Source organism: Tenrec ecaudatus, chromosome 16, assembly GCF_050624435.1.
Source record: "Tenrec ecaudatus isolate mTenEca1 chromosome 16, mTenEca1.hap1, whole genome shotgun sequence".
Classification (NCBI taxonomy): domain Eukaryota; kingdom Metazoa; phylum Chordata; class Mammalia; order Afrosoricida; family Tenrecidae; genus Tenrec; species Tenrec ecaudatus.
Genome location: NC_134545.1, coordinates 81034395 through 81057124, shown reverse-complemented (window position 1 = coordinate 81057124; position 22730 = coordinate 81034395). Strand labels below are relative to the sequence as shown.

Below are 22730 nucleotides of genomic sequence, written 5' to 3'. Positions count from 1 at the left end.
GATTAAGGTTGGCCTCCTAACTGCAAGGTCAGCAGTTTGAAACCACCAACCGCTCTGTAGAAGAAAGATGGGGCTATTCTACTCCCAGGAAGAATGACAGTCCTAGACACCCACAGAAGCAGTTTTACCCTGTTGTTATGAGTCAGAATCGAGTTGATGGCAGTGAGTGAGTGAATGAGCGAGTGAGTGAGTCAGAGGAATGCAGGCCTCATTGTCCCTGAGGGAGGAAGAGTCTTCCATGTATCAAGCAGGGCTGCGGTGGTTCCGCAGAAGGATTTTCACCATCCATTGCACCTCATCCATAGCCAACAACCCCCTTGGTTTTCAATGGAGACTTGCTTGTTGCTACGATGCTGTGTTAGTCTGGGTAGACTAGAGGAACAAATCCAGGGAGACTCAAATGTGTGTAAGAGAGAACTTTATATCGAAGAGCAACTGTACATTAAGAAAGCAGTCCAGATCAAATCCATAATACAATATTGCCCCATATGTTGATACTAGTCTATAAACTCCTCCTTAGACTCACGCAGCCATGCAATGATGCTGAATGCAGGAAGATCACAGGCCAGTGGGTGGAAAGTCTTGTGGATCCAGTGACAGTGGAAGCATCTCAGCGCTAGTGTGGGTCTCCACGTGGCTTCTCCAGCTCCAGGGCTCTGGCTACAATCAGCATAGCTCCATGCGGCTTTCAGCAGGAAGACAAAGCAGAGAGAGAGTCGGTCTGGCCCCCAGTGAGCTATTTATCTCCTTCACGCCTCCAAATGAGGTCATCAAACTGTGACCTGATTGACAGGCTAGACTCCACTCCTTCACAAGTTGACAAGAGATTATGTAACTGCCACAGATGCTAAACAGAGTTCAGCAGAGCTTCCAGAGAAACAAGGATTAGGAAGAAAGTCCCAGCAGTCTCTTTTTGAAAATTAGCCAATGAACATCCTGTGGGTCATAACTGATCATAGGGATAGAGCAGGATCGGTCAGCATGTGGTAACCATGAGTTGGGGGTTGACTTGAAGTCAGCGAGCAACAATTTATACAGCAAACAGTACTTCCTCAAAGGACACTGGCCCCAAGAGAAAGCCAGACTGCTCCATATAGCTATAGCAACAGCCTCACATCGGTCTTTCTTATGGAGGTAGAGGTGAGGGCACTGACCTAGGGGTTCACTGTTAAGTTTGTAAATTTGTTTCAGCACGACCCAGCACAGATCCAGGAAAGGAATGTTTGCATTCTTTTGTTAATTTCATGTGTGGTGGTAAGGAAGCAGGTTCTTTATGCTCTAGTGCAAGGGTAGGGAATTTTTTTTACTGCCAAAGGCCATGTGCCTGTCCATAACACCATTCTTGGGTCACACAAAATGATCAACTTAAACATTAGCCTGCTATATCTGGACAAACGTTTCATTAACTCACCCCGATGCGAGGGCAGGAAGGGACTTCTCTTTGGTGATGTGTGCAACGCCAGCTGGTGTAGAGGCTCGAGGGGCAAGGGTTGGTGAACTTTTGAGACAGAAGAGCCAATCCTATCCCTCACAGCGATTAAAAAATACCCGAGATCTAGGAATATATATGTTTACAAACCAATGAAATTCTATTTCAGAGCTACATGTCCGTAACCAAAGAGTTGACTGTGACTCTAGAGCCCTGCTCTTGAGTATGAAACAGAACCTTCCAGAAGCATGCAACAAACTTCTGAAGGACAAACCTGTACCCGCCCACTTGGGGTTCTGATCTGCCCGAAACAATGCCCCCTCGTTGCTTGGCCGTGGGTGCCCTCATGCCCTTTGCTTCTCTACTTCTCCAGGTGGGCTTCCTGATCCGCCATCCGAGAACGCTCCAGCCACCAACTCCAGCGACGGAGCCAGAAAGGGTAATGTGAGGCCCCACCCGACATTTGGGTACCTTTTATTGTGTCTTTTACCTGCTATCCTACTGCCTGGGACGGGCCTCCACGCACCGAAGCCTGTGTGCACCAGGGCGTGTTGCCTTTGGTGGAGTGGGGCTGGCTGGCTGCCAGACGGAGCCAAGGAAGGCCGACTTTGGTAGCTCACCGACGGCAAGGCCTTCAGTTAACCTTTGCTCTCTTGCCTTGACTTTTCTCTGTTATGTTTGGCTGATTCATCGAAGCCAGCGAGAAGAGGGGTGACAGGAGGGGTTCGGAGTTTAGGTACATGTGAGAATGAGTGAGCAAGGGGGGTGGGGGCAAGGCGCTCTGAGGGCAGGGTGAACAAGAGCTCTGGGGGGGGCTTGCAGGTACACCCGCAGATAGCAGCCTGGAGCTTGCGGTGAAGCGTCTCACTGTGGGGAAGCTTCTGCTCTGGAAGACAGAATTTCACTCTGCTGAGTTAGGGCTCGTGGTCACGGGCATTTCTACATCAAACCGCCTGCGAGGCAAAAGGAGATGCTGAGGTTGGGGGATGTCTCTGTGGCCTGGCAATGGAAGCCACGATTGGTTCTCTTGTACACCTTTTTGCTTTAATGTGATTTTAGGGTTTCCACACACAGACACAGGGACTCTGGTGGCACGGTGGGTTAAGCACAGGACCGCTTACCCACAATTCCACCAGCTGTTCCTCCGGAGAATGATGACGCTGACCGTGGAGCAGGTCTCCCCTGCCCGAGGGGGCGGCGTTGGGATCGACTCGAAGCCACCGTGTGTGGCATCCATGTGGGTTCTATCACGCTGTGATTTCTTTAAAGGTGTTCTTCCTTTTTACCCGGCCTACCCCTTCCCTTCTTTTTCTAATGTATCGCCCCCTTCCAGGAAATGGATACTAACAACTTAATATTTGCCCCTGCAGATGTATATATATTTGTATACCCTGCTATTCACATACACATGAATACGTCCAGAGGCACACGCACATACCTACGCAAAGATGCATACACACATAGATACAGATATGGACTTGTGTCATTGATTTGTTGTTGGGTTTTTTTTTCAAAGTGGGACCACATGTCTTCATCAATATTTCATTTTTTTCGGGGGGGGGGGGGGGGAATGGAAGCTAACAGCAGAACCCGCTAAGATGGGATTGGGTTTAACTCCCATCCTGCGACGCATCTTGCTCTGCTCGCTCATCAGTAGTACCTCGAGGCGCTTGGCTTCGGTTCATTCTTTCTTCACGTTGCAAAACAGTCCTGGTGTAGATTTACCTTTCTGTCCCTCCTTTTGTCCCTCGTTCCCGCACTCGTTTCCGTTCAAGTTTTGCCACACTGTGAGCAGGCCTGCAGCAAACATTCTGGAACATCTGTCCTTACGCCCTCCATGTGTTTTTAATAGATTTCTAGACAACATGTCATAGGTATAACAATTCCCATTTCCTTGGAGCTTTGGGGTGTGCCCCTTTCCCCAGATCCTCACTGGACTCGTCCGGCAGGCTGCCCAGAGACAGGAAGAGGAAGTGGCCAGGCCACTGAAGCTCTGGACCCAGAGTTCCTACAGGGGCACTTCTGCCCTATTCTACACCCTCCTCCCCCTCCGGTTCACGGAGCGAGACATACGAGGAGGCTTCACAAAGGTCATGGAAGAATGCCACAATCTCTGAATTCCATTATTCACAAGCTTTTTGAAGCACCCTTTAGATACCACTGGCCTCCAGAGGGGAGAGGACACACTGATGCCCTGGTTTGGAGACTTATGTCATCTGAACTGCTCGCCAGCAGTGGACATTGTCAGAGTTCTTGCTGTGTCCCAATCGGATGGGCATAAAAGGACACTGCCGACTGACTTGAAGGCACTGGATTTGAGCTGGACTCGTGCGTGTATCACAAGTCTTCATCAGTGTGGGTTCTACCTAAATCCTGGACAGTAAGCCACACATCCAGGTGTAAGTACGCAGCTCGGCCACTTAGCGACCCTGACCTTTGGATCATTTGTTCCATCTCCTTTTATGAGGTTGGGTGAGAGCTAGAAATAATATTTACATAGAGCACACAGCCAGGTGCCTAGAACTTAAGAGGTACATCCCCGAGGCCTGCCGCCGTGCCCTCATTTCTCCTTCCTCCCACCCCAAGAATTATATGATCCAGCGGCGAAAAGTGCGTCTTCCAGCTCAGGGCTGGGAACCCACAGCTGTTCAACAGCTGCACAGGAACACAGCTAGGGGGCAGGAAGGAGGAAGGCTGCTGTTGCCATGAAGCCGCTGCCCCGGCTCCGCCTGCGTGTGCAGGGCTCAGACTGCAACAGGAGAGCCTGGGCTTGTAAGGAAACATATTCACTGCCCCACCCCCACCCCACCCCACCATCACAGACATCATGGAAGCGGCCCAAATCCTCCCAAACGACCCTCGTTGGGTTGAGAAGCATCAGGCCAAAACCCTCCGCCATGTATGGCGGCAGCTGCCAATTGGCTTTTCAAGCATCCAGGGCAACGCCGAGGGGGAGAAGACCCCAAACAGGACGCCAGGGCAGCCTGTTCTAGCCCGCCTCTCCGTACACCCCATCCCCGCCTCTCTGGGACCTTGTTGAGTGCCAGGTTGGGGTGTCTCTTATTTTCGTTAGAATTAAAGAAAGACGAGACCAGCTGTATCCGTCTCTGATTCCACTTTAATCGCAACCCTCTTCCGTGTCGCCCCTAGGGGGAAAAAAAAGACTGCCCAAGCAAGAGAAAGGGTCTGAGGGACCCCCCACCCCCACCCCCAGCCCCCTGGCTTCAGCAGCAGGTTTCTCTCGGGTATTATGTGGCTCCCGTCAGCCCTGACGGTGCGGATTTATGCTTTCCGCTCCGAGGGAAGGGGTGGTCTCTGAGAATTGCTCGCTCAGCAGCCCCCATCAACGGTTTAATCCAAGGAGCTGCTTCCCCCTGCCACTCAACACCCCCTCCCCCACCCCCACCAAGATGAATGTTTGGCAAGCATTCCAAACCAGCTAATGGGATTAATGAGACGGATTGGGTCACTGGTCCGGGAATGAAGCCGTGACATTTGGATGGGGCCTGATGTTCCGAACCACATTCATGAAAAAGAACGGGCCTTCTGCTTTTAGGAACTGTCCCGCTGGGCTTTTCGGCGGAGCAAATCATAACGGGATCGAGTTGCACTGGAGAGCAGGGTTCCCTCCAAGGGGGTGGGGGTGCACAGCATTCTTCAGACCTCGAATCCCGGATGACACTTAGCTCATCGTATCTGGGGTCACCGCTGAGCCTCACTGACAGTTGATCCTCCTTCTAGCGGGTCTCCGGATTCCTAGTGAGTTCAGTGGTCTGAGCTCAGAGAGCCCTTCCCAAAGCAGATGCTTAGCATTCCTCCACCTGGGTCCCTGCTCATAGCACCACCAGCTGGCACACAGCAAGGGGCCGAGGGACCAAAGGCTTGCCCAAGGCCACCCAGCAAATGGCCCTGTTTGTTTTGAGGCAAGCCCCAGAGCCCCCGCCCCTTGCTCTTACCCTTGGGGCTGTATTAGTGCTTCTGGAACAACCTCCCTGAGCTCTCTCGTCACCTGAGCGCTGTAAGAATGACAAGGGCCTTGACTCCACTGGAGGACAAGTGAATTGAATCTCAGGGCATGGCTTTCTTTTTCTTCCTTGACGTTTTCTTTATTTTGTTGTTGTTGAGACTGTACACTGCAAAACAAACAAAAATCCTAAAGGGCCAAACTCACTGCCATCAGGTCAATTCCAGCTCACACCTGTCTCCCTGGGAGAGGCTGGTGGTTTTGAACCTCGGACCTTCTGACTACCGGTCCAATGTTTAACCCACCGCGCCACCAGGGCACCAGATGCACACCCTGCGAAGCATACAGCAGTTCACCAGTTTCCGCGTGTCCTGCTGTTGACCACGTGCTTCAAGTGCTCTAACTGTACTCGCTCTCCTCCTGGGAGTTGTTCCTTCTCGTCAGCATTCATTAACTTCCCGATGGAGTTTCTATCGAATCTTGCAAGTTGTTGTGAATTGTGGTAAACACATACTCTCACCCCTAAACACCTGTCAGTATGTTTACATCAGGGACATTCATCACCTTCAGCCATCGGTGCAACCATGACCCGTATCTGACTGGGTCCAAATGGTTCCATTTCCCTCAGTGCCCCCTAAGCAGGGCTTCCTTCCTGCCTTCCTTCCCACTTTCTCCCCTGGTAATCCCCAGTCGATCTTGACCTCCTCTAGAGAGTGCCGTCTTCCACTACATATCACCTGGAAGTGGGCATCGGTAAGACTCACCCTCTCGTGGCTGGCTTATTTCACGCAGCACGATGTTGTCAAGAATCGTCCACGAGGTGGCCTGGATGGGGACCCCACTTTTCTCTGTGCAGAGTAACTGTGACTAATGCAGTCCTTCAGTGCTAGGCTGGGTGGTTCCGCCTCACCGCTCTCTGGGAGAAAGAGAGGGGTCTGCTTCCAGGAAGATTCCAGCCTTGGAAACTCGGGGGTGGGGCGGGGATGGGGAACACTTCTGCTCTCCTACGGGGCCCTGATGAGTTGGGATGCACTTGGCAGCAGTGGGCCTGGTTTGCATACATTGAGCATCCATGTTCCTGTTTCCAACCACTAAGGCCTTGCTGGTTGCTGGGTTGTCCGGTGATTCCTACATTGAATTTCCCGAGGGGCCTCCAAACTCTCCCACAGTGGCTGTCCCATTTTCCACAGGCAGGGGATGCATGTTCCAGTGTCTCCACATCCCTGCCAACAACCGGGGCTGGACTTTTCTCAAAGTTCAGTTGGTTGTAATGTACAGTCGGATTGAAAAACCATCGTGCAGAACAGTACACTCCTCCCTTCTACCAAGGGCCTGCGCATCAGTCTTTCCGAGTTGCTGCTCCAGGGCAAGGCTGGGGTTTGCCCACCTCCTGGGGTCTGAGAGTTATGCAAGTGACTGGCCTGCTAAGGAGCCTATTTCCAGCGTTGGGTGACTTGTTCCCCCCTCTGAGAAGCACAGTTCCTCGCTAGAGAAGGCTGTGGCAGGACTGGTTCTGTTGATGACACAGCTGTGCCTTCCACTGGAAATGGAACCTGAATAGGAATGGCCGCTCTGTTCCAACAGAGTCCAGGGTCCATTTCTAGAGGCAGAGAATTTAAATGGGCTTTATCCTCCGCCCTGCCCCACCCCCAGCGTGTTCAATCCTCCTGGCCGCCCTGAGGCCCTCTTCAAATGCAGGACGCTCAGCCATAATAAATAATTACATCCTTCTATTTGGACTCTGAGTCCAGATAGTAGTAATCCAAGAAAATCCAATAACGACAGTTGCATTAAGCGCCTTCTTCCAGGCTCGGCAGAACATCTGTTTAGACATATTTTTAATCGGCAAATGCTTCCTGTGTTGAGTCCTCGTCAAATTAAATTTCTCCCCGGACCAAGGGGGGAAGCTGTCATTCAATAACCCATCTCTGGAAATTATACCCCGGTCTCTTTCCAGGTGCACTTAAGACTCTCCCATGTTGCCTCTGATGCATAAAACTGGCTCTTACACCACGGGGTCACATGCAGACTGAGCACAGCTTGTCTGGGAAACGCGGGGTGGCTTAGTGTTATTCCCTCGAAGAGAGAAGAATTCTTGCCCGTTCTCCAAAGGAGAGTTGGCAGCAGAAGAAAATTAAGAGACTTGTTGAAAACCATATGGGAAATGAGTAACAAACCTCCACTTGCTACATCCCTGCCTGTGATTACTTAAGACACGACGACTCTCAGGATATAAACATGCAGGGCTTCAGCCTCGCCAACAGGCAGGAGAGGTTTCCGCCACGGCGTTGTTTGGACGGCTGGGCTGCTCAGTGTTTGTAGAGTAACACGGCCACTCTGTAATTCATTCACTCAGCACACAGACGTACTGACGGCTGTCCCCCAAGCCTGGTGGAGAGTGGAATGGTGAATAGGGCAGCCATACTTCTTGGCCCACAGGGCGCTTCCAGTCTCCTGGAGCGATTCCTACCTGGAAGTACTTTGTCGTCAAGGGCAGGGATAGCAACTTGGAAGATCTGTGGAGCCCAGGTGGGTGATGTGAATGGGCGAAGTGGGCTGGGAGGGAACACAGTGAAGTAGGAGAGAGGTTGGACGTGGACGAGCATGTACCCTGACTAGGGAGGCAAGTGCACTTCCGCTCTGGGGGGCTGTACCGCAGCACAAGATGGGCCGGCTCTTGCCAGATTTTTTTTTCCATTTTCTAACAAAAAGCTGGAAAAATCTGTATTCTTGGGTGAAATCCCTTGCTTTTTAAAAAAAATTGGCTTCGAAAGTGAGAATTAAAAAAAAAAAACCAACAGAAAACCATCTCATGTGGGCCAGAAATATCCAGGCCAAATAAAACACATCTGTAGGCTGGATTCATCCCGTGGGCTACAAATATATGACTTCTGTTCAAGAGATGTCAGCAATACAACAGTTATTTTCAGGCTTGAAAATGTGCTGCACACTAACCTTTTGGGTTTTGGCAGGATGGCCAACTGAACTGTTACAGACCCCTTATTAAAAAAAGAAAACATAAAATACTGGGGGCAAAACCCTCCACTCCCAGTACCTCCTCCCCAATTAAAAAGCCAAAAATCGTGCTCAACTGAAGTAACAATAAATTGACATGATCAGAGAGTCTGGAGCACTCTGATTCACCTGGTGTCGCCGCTCTGCAGAAGACAGCGGACCTGGACTGGAACTTGAGGACCCAGAGGAAGCCTTGGTTCCATGTGGGGTATCCTGCTTCAACTGACTACCCTCACAGGGCTTTCTACTCTTCAGAAGAAAAAAAAATATGGAAAACCTGTTCAATGGCTCAGCGACGTGCAAGGAAGTCTTTCTATGCTTCCGTGGCACTGAGTGAGGATCCGAAGACCTTTAATGAGAAATTGGATCTGGAAGCCTCTTCGTCTTGCAGGTTTTCCATGACCCTGCCTATGTGAAAGGTAAGAAATTAACACAAAACTGATCAAGGGTCCTTAAAATCGCACGCTATCTGGCAGGAAAAGAGCCCCACCAACACAAAACAGCAACACGACCCACTGCGATGCTGCCGAGAAGACTGGCGTCCCCTTAAAATGAACTTTGAGGTTTTAGAAGCAGGAAAGTTCACCCACGAGGGAGAAGTGACAGACACAATACATTGGACAATCAATACCCTAAATTGTATGCCCACAATAATGACTAGAGATTTAGAAGGAGAAGTCAAAACTCCATAAGGAGGGGACAATGGGAGGACCAGGGGGTGGGGTGGCAGGGGAAGGAGCAGCCACTAAGGAAAATGCCTAGAAATGAAAATGTAACTCCTTGAAGCTAGAATGGAATCAATAGAGGAAATTAGTAAAGAGAACCGAATAAGCCACGCACACTGTAGCAAGGATGAAGCGGTGCACAAAGCGAAGAAGCAGAGTGCTCCCCGTCGTACCGTCAGTTATCCCCGGTCTAGAGCGTGAGAGCGTTCACTAAGAGGCATACACTTAGAGGACTACATTAGAGCTTGGCTCAGTTGAAGAAGAGGTGGATTTCTGAGGATCACCATGACTTTCAAGGAGAAAAACAAGTAAATCAATGAGTAACAGCCATAATGAAACAGGCACACCGGAGACAAACGCAGGCAAGCAAACCAAAGAGCAGCAGGCAGTGGATGGAGGAATGGCCTTTAGATTTAAAGCAACCTTGCAGGGGCAACAATGAGGACGGACCGCATTGCAGTGACGTCTATGAAGTGGTGAAGAAACCAGGTTTTCTACATCTGTCAATTTAGCATCCTATGTATTCCCAGCTTGACTTTGCTTTAATAAACATACATACAGTAGACAAGCGGCCATTAAGCTCAGAAGCAACAAAGCCCACACGGAAGAAGCACACCAACCTGTGTGATCATGATGTTTAGATGGGATCAGGTATCAGGCATCCAAGAACAAAAAAATCATATCATTGTGCATGAGGGGGAGTGCGGAGTGGAGACCCAAAGCCCATTTGCAGGCCACTGGACATCCCCTTACAGAAGGGTCTCCTGAAGGAGTCGAGCCAGTCAGGCTGCGATGTAGCAATGATGAAACATACAACTTTCCTCTAGTTCTTAAATGCTCCCCCCCACTATAATGATCCCAATTCTACCTTACAAATCTGGCTGGACTGGAGGATGTACACTGGTACAGATAGGAACTGGAAACATGGGGAATCCAGGTCAGATGATCCCTTCAGAACCAATGGTGAGAGTGGTGATACCAGGAGGGTGGAGGGAGGGTGGGGTAGAAAGGGGGAACCGATTACAAGGATCCACATATAACCCCCTCCCTGGTGGATGAACAACAGAAAAGTGGGTGAGGGGAGACATCTGTCAGTGTAAGACATGGAAAAATAATGATTTATAAATTATCTGAGGTTTAGGGAGGGAGGGTCGGGGAGGGAGGGGAAAAATAAGGAGCTGATATCAAGGGCTCAAGTCGAAAGCAAATGTTTTGAGAATGATGAGGGCAACAAATGTACAAATGTGCTTGACGCAATGGATATATGTATGGATTGTGATAAGAGTTGTACGAGCCCCCAATAAAATGATTTTAAAAAATAAACTATACATACAGACAGAAGACTTTCTTGTCATTATGAAAGAGCTCATCAGACACACCATTAGGGGAGAGAGAAACAGAACACAAAAAGTGACATGAGCAAGAAAACAGACTAATAGAGACTCGAAAACCTCACTGCCACCGAGTAGATGCCGGCTCATAGTAATCCTATAGGAAAGGGTGGAACTGCCCCTGGGAGCTTCCGACACTGGAACTCTTCACAGGAGGAGAAGCTTAGTCTTTCCCCCGAAGAGTGGCTGGTGGTTTCAAACTGCCAACCTTGCAGTTAGCAGCCCAAGGTGTGACCAGTCCCCCACCAGGGCTCCTACTACTCCACCAAGGCTAATAGATGGGGAGGTAATTCTGTAATGCAATCAACAAGACAAAGACGGTGCTAAAGAATAGAAGGCAATGAAAATACAGAGGAAAGAAAGAAAACACATGAGGACCTGTATGAAAGGGTCTCGGCATCAGGAATGTTGAGAACCACTGCTCTAGGCAAAGCTTTCTTATACTTAACATCCAAACACAGTCCATCAAGGGAAAAATAACAGATTGGACCTCATCAAAATTAAGAGTGTTTACTCTGAAAGTCCCTGTGGAGAGGACAAAAGAAGCTACAGAGTCGAAGAAAGTATTTACAGACCACATGCCCAACAAAGGACTAGAATTTAGAATATATTGAAAACTCTTACAACTCATCTATCAAACAAAAATCCCAACCCCAGACCTAAAAACAATCCAATATAAAATGAGCAACAAGCGTGAACAGACCTTTCCCAAAGAGGCTATTGGGATGGCAGTGAGTTCATGAGAAGAGGCTCAGCAGCATCGTGATGGCTGTTAGGTGCTGTTGAGTGATTCTCAGAGTTGAACTCTCCCGTAGAGTTTTCTCGCTGTGTCTTTATGGAAGCAGAGAGCGAGGTCTTTCTCCCACGGAACCACTGGCTGGATTCCAGCCACCAACCTCTGGTCCACAGCCAAGTGCTTACCATTGTACCACCAGGGCGCCTATCATGGTGTTTGGGAAATGCGAATCAGAACCACATGATGTAGCACCTGATACCCACTGGCGTGGCTATGATGGACATAGAAGTGAAACAGAGAACTATCATTAGTGAGGATGTGGAGAAATGAGAAACTTAATCTATTGCTGAGAGGAATAGAAAATGGTGCAGCCCCTTTGGAAAACAATGTCACAACTACTCAGAAATTAAACACAAACTTACCATATCACCCATTCACTCTTAGGATTATTCTCGAGAAAATTATCAACATACAGCCACACAAAACTTGTATAGAAATATGATCTTGGAACAATGGGAACAGGGTAGATGCTCATCAAACGAATGGATAAACCAACTGGAATATACCCATATAATGGAATATTGTTGTCGTGCGCGCCCTTGAATCAATTTTGATCACAGTGATCCTGCATGACAGAGTAGAGCTGCCCGTGGGTTTCCTTCACTGCGATCATGATGGGAACAGATTGCCCGGCCTTTTCTTCCAAGGAACAGCTGGTGAGTTGTAACTCCTGAGCATCCAGCCACGTGACAGCCAGAGGAAAGATGACGGAACGGAGTACTAACTCCTGCTACAACATAGGCGAACCTTGAAAACATGCCAAGCAAAAGAGAGTGGACACAAAAGGCCACCTGTTACATGATTACATTTATATGAAATGTCCCAAACCAGGCAAATCCAAGACAGAAATATCATAGATGAGAAAGATGGGCTTTCGACTCCCGTAAAGAGTTCCAGTCTCAGAACCAACCCCCCAGGGACAGGTCTACTCTGTCTTACAGGATCACCATCAGTTGGCACTAACTCGAGGGCAGTGAGCTTGACTTTGTTGTTGTTTTTTGTTTGCTTTGTTTCCTGTGGGTGCAGGAGAAGAACTTATGATTGAGTGCTGAGAGGCATGGCATTTCTTTTTGGGGTGGTAGAAATGTTCTGGAATTACACAGTGAGGATGACTTGACGGCTTTGTGAACACACTACTAGCCACGGGATTGTATCCTTATCACTGCTGAATATTAGGATAAAACAAGCTCAATGCCACAGAGTCCGTTCTGGCTCAGAGGGACCCTGAGAGGACAGACGAGAGCTGCCCTGTGGGTTCCCAAGACTTTAACTCTTTGCAGGAGTGGACAGCCTCATCTTTCTCCCACAGAGAGACAGGTGGATTCAAACCATTGACCTCCTGCTTAGCAGCTCAGTGCATAACCCACGACACCACCAGAACTCCAGAGTATTATGATTGATGAGCCCTTAACTACATCTCAATAAAGAAGAAAACTCAGAAAAAGAACAACAGAGCAGGGTTAATGAAAATAGAAGGAAATCATAAAATAGATTTAGTCTCAGAAGCCCTATAGGGTTGCTATGGGTTGTAGTCAACTCTATGAGCGTGAGTTTGGTTTGGATTTGGGTCCGTTACTCTAAATGAAGTTTGTGGGTAGTGTAACTGAACCCTCCTGCACAGGAGGAGCACAAGGGCAAAGTAAAAGGATACATGACTCTCTTGCAGATGACAAGGAGAATGCCATGCTTCCACCGAGCCCTGGGACCTTGAATACTGGAGCCGAGACCTTCTCTCACCGGGTCCGAAGAGCCACAACCGCAAGGACAGAGAGGATCTGGCCCGGAGGTGTCATCCCCTACGTCATTGGAGGGAACTTCACCGGTCAGTTGCCTCAGACGGGGCCCGCTTTAGGGAAGGGTGGTTTGCTGCCAGTGTGAGAAAGTCCTCCTAGGAAGGACGTGGGGGCGCTGGGCAGATGTTCTGGGCAGCAGCAGTTGTACAGACTAATAATTTGTTGTGCCTACCTGGCTAGGTGCACCGGGTTCAGAGAAACTGCGGTCTCTCTTGGGGCGACATCCTCCAAGGTGACCGTCTAGGTTCCTGGGGCTTCACCTAAGACTCTGGTCTTCAAGGATAGGCCGTGATAGGAGGGGAGGAGCATACCTCTCCTCTGTCTGGATGACCACCCTGGACGTAATGAGCTCCTTCCACCAAACACCCAAGCAGGGCTCTCTCTAAACAGTAGTCTTAGGGGTCTGGTAGACACAGTGGGACTGCTGGGTCCAAGGTCAAGACTTGAAGTGTAGCCTGGGGCAAATTCCCTACCCTCTTGAGCCTCAGTTCTCTCATTTGTAAATGAAGATGCTGTTATTTCCTGCATGGTAGGGCTATCTTACGGAACTCTGGTGGAGCAATAGTTAAGTGGTCCACTGCTAACCCAAAGCTGGCGGTTCATCCTCACCCAGTGACACCCCAAAAGAACTAGTCCCATAGAGGTCACAGCTAGAAAATCTTAAAGGACTGCTCTGTTCTGTTACATGGGGCCATTGTGAGTGAAACTTGATTCAGTGGCATTTAACAAGTTGTAATAACAATGGAGTTCATATCGATCAAGTTTGTAGAACAATGTTGTGGGGTAACTCCAACCCCCGGCGACCCTCTAGGACAGAATAGCACTGCCCCTAAGGCTTCCAAATGACACATTTTAATGGAAGCAGCTGGCCACTGACCTTTTCATTAGCAGCTGAGAGCTTTCACTGTGGCACCAACAGGGATTCTAACCCAGAAACTCGTCACTGCTTTCTACGAGTATCATTTCTATAACTTTACCGTCTTTGAAATGTGGAGGTCCTTGAGTGACTTCCCAGTTCCGTGCAGATGAAACCAATACTCTGGATGATGGTCCCAAGCAACCCGTCTTCCTCGCTTGCCTGGTCACTGGCCCCTCTTTCCTCCTCAGTCCCTGTTCTCGAACTGCGGGCCACCTTCTTTCTGTTCCCATACTTGCTCATCTCTGCCTCCTTGAGATACTTGCATTTGTCCTGCTCTCTGCCTAGAATGTTCTTTCCCCACCCAGGTTTTTTCTTGGATGGCTGTTTATTGTTAGTCAAGCCTCAGCGCAGTGATGTGTCCAAAAGCATCCTTCGTTGACTCCTCTCTACTCCCTACCTGCTAGGTTCTACCCCAGCACCCCGTTTTACAATCTCTTTAGCGCCTACCGTCACCTGAGATGGCTCTCCTTGTACAAGGGGAAGTAAAAAGGTATTGCTACTAGGGTCTCGGCTCATACAGGCATGGGTTTATTCTAAGCAAAATGTGTTTAAACCTAGCTCTGTGAACAGGGGATGGCCTCAGACAAGTCCAAGTTCTCTTTACAATATACTTTTCTTAGTCTTGTTAGGTGGTTCTCAAAAAAAAAAAAAAAAAGGCCCAATCAACCTAGTGGCTCCCAGGGGGATCTGCTGGCTAGATCCAAGGCAGAGGGGTCAACTCAGATGGTCTGGCCATTGATTCTCGAGGGGTAATCTTGATAGATTTTCTCAAAGGCCACAAGGCGATCACAGGGGCTTCTTTACAAAGAAGTTTTAAGAAAATGAAAAACTGCATTGGTGAGGAAAAGGCCAGGAAGTTGTGCTGGTTATTTTTTCCCCTTGATAAAAGTTGCTATGATTTTATAGCGATACTTTCTTTTTACTTACCATCTATTTGCTGCACATACAAATAAATGCATAGAAATAACCTCACCACACTTTAGTAAAGTCACGAGTGTACCCCACAGCTGTTCCGCTTGCACGCCTACCCAGATATCTTTTCTTAGTGCTTGCTATTACTATGATAAGCATTCCAGTTCTTAAATTCTCTCTCTTTTTTGTCTGGTTCCTGTGTAAATAGTTTATTTTTCCTGTTTCATTTTTATTCCTGTCTTTTCAGCACCTAGAACAGGGCCTAGCACATCGATAGGATACATGGTCCCTAAGGAGCCCTTGTTGCCTGTGGTCACGAGTTGCACAAGGTCTGGAGATGGAAACCATCCACCACTCCACAGGAGAAAGGGACTTTATACTCCCCTATACAGTTTCCATTTCGGTAACTCAGGGGCAGTTCTACCCTGCCCTATATAAGGTTGCTATGAGTCAATATCGACTCAATGATAATGAGGTGTTTATATATATATATATATATATATATATATATATATATATATATATATATATATATATATATATATATATATATATTCATAGCCTGTACTAAACATTGAGATAGAGTTATTTCTGCCAGTTAGATAGATTTTATTTTCTTTTTATTACTTTTAAAGAATATTTTATTGGAGGCTCTTATAGCTTGCTCTTATAACAATCCATACATCAATTGTATCACGCGTATTTGTACATAGATTGCCATCATTACTTTCTAGACATTTACTTTCTATTTAAGCCCTTGGTATCAGCTCCTCTTTTTGCCCTCCCTTCCCCTCTCCCACCCTCATGACCCCTTGATAAATTATAAATTATGATTTTCATATCTTACACCGACTGCTGTCTCCCTTCCCCCGAGGTTTCTTTCCCCTCCTCTCCCTACCTTCCTGGTATCGCTACTCCCATTTCTGTTCCTGAGGGGTTGATCCGATCTGGATTCCGTGAGTCCTGAGGTCTTATCTGTGCCTGTGCACATGCTCTGGCCTAGCCTGCAGTGGAAGGCAGGACTGGGGTCATGATAGTGGGGGGTGAGGAAGCCTCACGGAACCAGAGGAATAGTCTGTGTTTCATCGGTGCTATACTGCATCCTGGCTGACTCATCCCTTCCTACGGCCCTTCTGTGAAAGGATGCCCCATTGTCTGCAGATGGGTTTTGAGTGTCTGCTCTGACCCCCCTCATTCTCAACAATATGTTTGTTAGTTTGGGGTCTCCTGATGCCTGTTACCTGATCCCATTGACACCTCATGATCGCACAGGCTGGTGTGCTTCTTCCATATGGGCTTTTGTTTCTCTGCTAGATGGCCGCTTGTTTAATTTCAAGCCTTTAAGACCCCAGATGCTATATCTTTTGCTGGTAGATAGATTTTAAAACTTAGTGAATGCTTATTGATTTTGAATAACCACCTTAAAATTTACCACTATTTATTTCTGTTTCCAGACAATATATTTCATTCAACAGATTTCTAATCAAGGATCTATGGAGATAAGTTCAAAGAAAGTATGAAATGAACCCGTTTCAAAGGCTCCAGGGTCCCCTAGAAGGAACAGAGACCCCATGCCAGGGTAGCAAATAGAAGTTTAGAGCACACACAAGCATCTACTGAAGGTATAAAATAAAATGAGGGATGGGAGCAAATGGTGGGACATTTACTGCCCCATACTTTAAAAACCTACAATTTCCAAAGTAGAAAGCCCCAGTAAGGTTTTTACTTTTAAATGTTTCGAGAGAAAAAAATACTCTGAATACAAAGGAAAATTTAAGAAACCCAATATATTTTTAAAATATCTATTTTCCCTGCTGTCCAACCATGCATTTCTAGGTCTCTAGGCTTTGGCAATGCAGGGAAGTTATTGGGTTATAGCTTGGCTGCTAACAGACAGGTGGGTGGTTCTGACCTACAGGCCGGAGGAGGAAGGAGCTGGTGATCTGCTTCTGTAGCAGTGACGCCCAGGAAAGCCCCGGGGGCTAGTTCCTCTCCGTCAGAAGGGTGGCTAGGAGCCTACAGCAACCCAACGGCACTCAACAACAGCATACTGTGTTCTCAGCACAAGACACCCTTATTTCTAATCTAGTGCTTTTCTGAGACCGTGGACTATGGCTCCCCCCTTTTCTTGATCCTCAGGATATGCCTTGTCTTAACCAGCTTACCTTAAAGTATCTATGGGACCCAAGGACCCATGGGTGAAGAGATAAGCAGGCGCCCTGTCGTTTCAGGAAGCCAGAGAGCCATTTTTAAGCAGGCCATGAGGCACTGGGAGAAGCACACCTGCGTGACCTTCATTGAAAGGACCGAGGAGGAAAGCTTCATTGTGTTCAGTTATAGGACCTGTGGGTAAGTGTGACATATTGAATTGTGCTCTCGTCAACAAAGCACAGCAAAATGAAACGTGTTAGGATCCTGTGGTTGCACTTTGGGAATAGATATTTCTCTGTGATGGTCCCTATCAGTATAGAGTGTGGCCTAATCCTACTTTTTTTTGAGATCTGAAAGAGATGATTGGTAGAGAAGGAGACAAGCACGGCACCAATGGGGGTGGGGTGGAGATGGATACTCCAGTTTGGTCTCCCAGGAGCCTTAAGAATGTGAGGCTGGAGAAACCAAGGCTGAAGCCAAGACTCCAGAGCTGACAAAGAGTGTCTCTCTCCCACAGCTCGGCTGGAACTTCAGGAGACTTCCTGAGCTGTGAGAAAACGACCTTTTGTTCTTTAAAGCCACCCATGGGTGTGGTCTTTCCATTATAGCCCTTCTAAGAAGTAAGAGCAAGCAAGGCCCACTCCGTGGGGCCAGAACAGACAACACATGGCAGATGAGTCTGGACTCTTCTCTAAAACCAAGGATCTTCAATGAGCTGTGACTTACAGGAGTCCAGGGCAGGTCCTGGTGGACCAGTCACTCCTGTGCCCCTCAAGGAACTTATGAGCCAATGACAAAGACAGTGGGTCAATAGCAGGACTCCAGGAAGACAGGAGGCTGGGTCTTCATCCAGCATGAAAGCACCTAGCAGCGAGCGCCCTTATTTCTCGCCGCCCAAGTAGCTCCATGTCAAGTTGCCTGGAACAGAAGTAGAGATCCGGAGAGGATCTAAAAAATGTAATTCACAGTATTATTTCTGCAGGATTTAAGGGCCCCGGGTGGTGCAAGCCCTTCGTGCTTGTTGGTTAACCTAAAAGTTGGTGGTTTGAAGGCACCCAGTGGGATCATCTTCTGTGAAATGACAGCTCAGAAAATAGCATCTCTGTTCTAACAGATGGGTTTCCATGAGTCAGAACCGACTCAACAGTAACTACCCAATCAGACTCTAACCAACTAAAAAGTCAGAGCACATCTTTTTGTAAAGTGCCTATTTGTGGGGAAACCAGCCCCTGACACTACTCACGGGTTTGGTAAGTGCAACTGTACGGTTAAGATATACAAAGATTATAGTAAAGTCCTAGAGAATAGTATAGATAGGGTAAAATGAAGGCGTCAGACACATTTCACGGTAGCATGCTCACCTCCTGGACGGCCATGATCTCAACAGCCAGGGCCACGCACAGCACGGGCATAGTCTCTTCTTTATTTCTGGCCAAGGCCCGTATGTACTTAGGGGGGCGTGATTACTGGTAACCCACACACGTCACAGGAAGGGGCTGTACAATTGGCATAAACATGACACGAAGGCGATGAGCTAGGGGTGTACATGTAATAGGAAGGGGAGGGACTAGGGGCATACACGTGACAAGATGGGTAGATCCTAGACTCAAGATGGCAGCCTAACCTTAGTCACCCTTGAGTGGCCCAGCCTTGTCTTCGGCTGTCCTTCAAGGGAACATTCACTCTCCTTATCAGAAGAGAGTGGGCCCTACTTAGGGTGGAACAGACTGTACAGTCTGGTTGTTCTAGATGGCTGAGAGCCCTTAGGGAGAATAACCTCTGACCTGCTTTCATTGACCGACAAGTGTATAGTCGTTTGCCATGTGTAGCGTGCAGTTAGGTTTGGCATATATTTGGGGGAGACAGCTTGGGAGAAATCTTTCTGTATCCCACACCTATTGAACATCTGTGGGAGCCTTGGTGGGGTAGTGGTAACGCATTGGGCTGCAAACCAGATGTTTAGCAGTTTGAAACCACCAGCCGCACCAAGGGAGAAAGAGGAGGCTTTCTGCGTATGTAGTTACCATCTCAGAAACCCATGGGGGAAGTTCTACCCTGTCCTACATGTCTCTAAGAATGGGCTTTGACTGGACGGCAGGAGAGATAGTGGACATCCATCGACCTTCGTCATGTAACAGGCCTGGAGAAGATGTGATGGATTCTAAGTGGCAACAGTAGTCTTAGTATATTCTGTGGCTACAAAGTCATTGAACTGGACATAGAACAAAAATAGAATACATACTTCCTCTATTACTGAATAAGTTAATCTCCCCCTTTTTGTCCTTTACAACTCCATGGCCTTAAAGCATTCCAGGTCAAAGTTGCCGAATGTCTAGATGGACAAAAACAATTATCTGAAGCCCTAGAGTTCAGAACCTGAGACTTATGGGTAATGTTGTTCGGAGGCAAACCCACAACCTAAAATATCCACGCTGCTAATTAAGAATGGCAATAAAATAGTCAACCGAAAAGTTAGCAAAGATAGAAACAAGACCCTCCAAACGCTACCATGACAAAATAAACCAAATAAGTGCACCAGGAAACCTGCGTGGGGAAACACTGCAGTATTCGTACATTCTAGAGTAGACTCTGACTAAGCAAATGAGCAACAAGACATCCATCACTTCTTTACTTTAAGACACATCACAATGCAGAAATACATACAATTACAAAAGAAAAAGGGAGAGGTGGCTACAGGCCACGAAGAATCGTGAGGGTGCTGTGCAGAGCTCTCCCACGCAAGGACCTGGCTGATACGCATGACTTCAAGGTAATAGAAAGCACTGGCACAGACCAGTAACTCTGAGAGAAGTGGAAAAATATGGGGGGGGGGGGAGATAAGCACCAAATCTGGAGTTTCACAGATGAATTCTTTTTAAGCTCTGGGGAGCAGATTTTTCTGGTACTATTTACACTTTCCAGAGCAAATTCAGAAGCCATCATGGCTTTACCTGATGCCTCTGGCACCAAGACAACGTGAATTCTAAGACGATTTTGTGTGTGCCTCAGTGAAATGTTGTTGCTGGGTGCTGTAGAGTTGGTTCCGACTCAGAGACCCTGTGTACCGCAGGAAGAAATACCGCCAGGTCCCGTGCCATCTGCACAATCATTCTCGTGCTTGGGCCCTTGGCACATAGGTGTAGTGGTACAACCAGTGACGAGTTGGCCACCACGTTGGCTTGTCTAGAGTAGACAAGGCTTAGTCAACCTTACGGAACGTAGTCACACCATTCCCTGGTGTTGACAGGCCAATGGAGAAAAGTCTTATTCGTGTCTTAGGAGATGCTAAGAAGAAACTTGACATTGTCCCACAGATATTTTTGTTTTGCTTTGCTTTAGAAGTACCCATTCTAGAATAGGATATATGTCCAGGACATATACCCAGTGGTATAGATTGAATTACGCATCCCAACAACCTGTGTTGTGAGCCTGCTGAGACCAACCGTGTCAGAGCTACTCAGGTGTCGTAGGGGAATGGGACACCAAAGTCAAGGGAGCAGAGCTGCTATTCCAGTGGGCCTGGAAAGTGGAACCGAAGCCTAAAGTTGAGGGGCCCCCACCCAGAATTAGAAAACGTGGCCAACACCCAGAGTTTGAAGGGTGGGTCCTTGCCCAGAGAGTCCTGGGGAATGGAGGCCTGTCTTCAGGCTTTAAAGCGAACGTAAACTGTGCTGGATTTTCTCTTGCTTGGTGCTCACTACTCCTGCTTTCCCTCCAATTTCTCCCACTGGTGACGGCAATGTCTACTATGTGCCTGTTCCACCACCGGAGTTTGGGGGTGGCTACCTTGTATTCTGGATTTCATGGGTTCACAGATGAAGAGGTCTGCTGGTCCAGGATGGAATAAGCCTCATGTCTCCCCCATGTATGATTAAGATGAAGTTTTGGAGTTGGCGTTGATTTAAGGCTTTGGGGAGGATGTGACAGGGTGAATGTGTTTTGCATGTGACAAAGGCACAACTTTAGGGTGCAGGGGGAAAGGGTGGAATGTTAGGGGTTGAATTCTGTCTCCCTCAAATGTGGAACAAATCCTAACAGCTAAACCTGTGGTTCGAGCAATCTTTGTGGCGCAGTGGGTGTTGTGTTGGGCTGCTCACTACAATGTCAGCAGTTTGAAACTGCCAGCTCTCCGCGGCGGAAAGCTGAGGCTTTCTACTCCCATAAAGAGTTACAATCTTGGACGACCACAGGAGCTGTTCTAAGGAGCCTGTGGATCTCTATGATTCAGAATAGTGTCAAGAGCATCTAGTTTGTTTTTAATTTTAACCTGTGGTTAAAAGCCCTTTGGGGAATGGCTCATCTTTGTTATGTTAATAAGACAGGATTAGCAAAGTGTGTGTCTTGAGTCCCTTTTGACATGTAAAAGGTATTAAATACACATTCGCAAGAGATGGGGAAGTGAGATGCCCAGCCACAAGAAGACAGGGCAGAAGTCCTAAGAGACAAGGATCTTTCTCCAGAGCCAACAGAGATGGCATGCTGAATTAGGACTTCCAGTCCTCTAAACAGAGAAAACAAATGTTTCTTTGATAAAACCATCCCCGTCCAGGGTTTCTATTGTAACAGTGCCAGATGACGAAGGCAGTTAGGTTACAAAAAAGAAATGCTATAAATCCATGTGATGTATATATCAGAACGATTTCAAATCAAAAGCTACCATTATGTTTTCCAATAATACTACTAGGAGCATGACTGTTAGCATCGAGAAGGGCTGGAGAGAGCCACGATCACCACACTGATTTAATTTTGTTTTAGAAATGCTAGCTAGTATCATCAGACCGGAGAAGGAAATACGCCTTACATATACTGGCAGGGATGAGGCAACGCTTGCACTGATTGAAATTAATGTGATTTTGTTCCTAGCAAATGTAGACAATCGATGGAAAAAGTATTAGGAACAAAGGGCAATGCAGACTGTTTGCCAGTATAGGAATATTCCATACAGAACAGATGCCAGTGCTCCTTTAAATAACCTGCAGCTGCGTGCCACTCTGAGTGAAGCACCAACATTAGACACAAGGGTGCTCCCAAATGGAAGTGGAATGAAAAGCTCATGGAATTGTTCCATGGACAATGTAAAACCCACTCTTGCATGTTTTCATGCGTGTGCTGGCATGCATTTTTTTTAGAACTGGAACAAATGAGACTAGATCATTAGACAAATAGCCATGTAGAAACAGCCTCCCCAAATTATGAGACGAAAACAATAAGGGCTGAGATAGGGGCGGGGTTATTGGGGGTGGGGTGGGGGGAGTATCAGTGGAGTCTCCAACCATACAAGAACCCAAGCCAAACTCATTGCCGTTGAATCGATTCTGGCTCCTCTTGAACTTAGGTACAGGGTATTAAAGTGCAAAATGAAGATAAAAATGTTTAAAGTTTAGAATTTACCAAAACTTGATAAATGGACTAAAAGAGAGTTTAGAAATAAATATACTTCAAAAGGAATTTAGGTGACATTTCAAACTAGTAAATGAAAGCTGATTCGGTCAGTAGGTATTTGAGTGTTGGAATAAGTAGATCACCTACTGTACCATAAAGAACAAAACCAAGGCCATGGTTGCCGCTGAGTGGACGCCAACTCCCGGCAGCCCCGTGTGCGTCAGAATAGAACTATGCCCCCTTAGAGTCTTCA

General features: G+C 47.6%; 1 protein-coding gene across 2 annotated transcripts in view; it reads left to right on the top strand.

The window, feature by feature from the left end:
• The window catches only part of TLL2 (tolloid like 2), a 172136-nt gene that overhangs the window by 79620 nt on the left and 69786 nt on the right, over positions 1-22730 (top strand). Inside the window, exons 3-6 of one of the 2 annotated variants that reach the window (XM_075533978.1) lie at positions 1803-1868; positions 8979-9007; positions 12995-13142; positions 17176-17293. In XM_075533978.1, coding sequence (XP_075390093.1) covers positions 1803-1868; positions 8979-9007; positions 12995-13142; positions 17176-17293 — 361 coding nt within the window. Of the gene's footprint in view, positions 1-1802; positions 1869-8978; positions 9008-12986; positions 13143-17175; positions 17294-22730 lie in introns of both variants that reach the window. The other variant, XM_075533979.1, reaches the window with a different exon arrangement.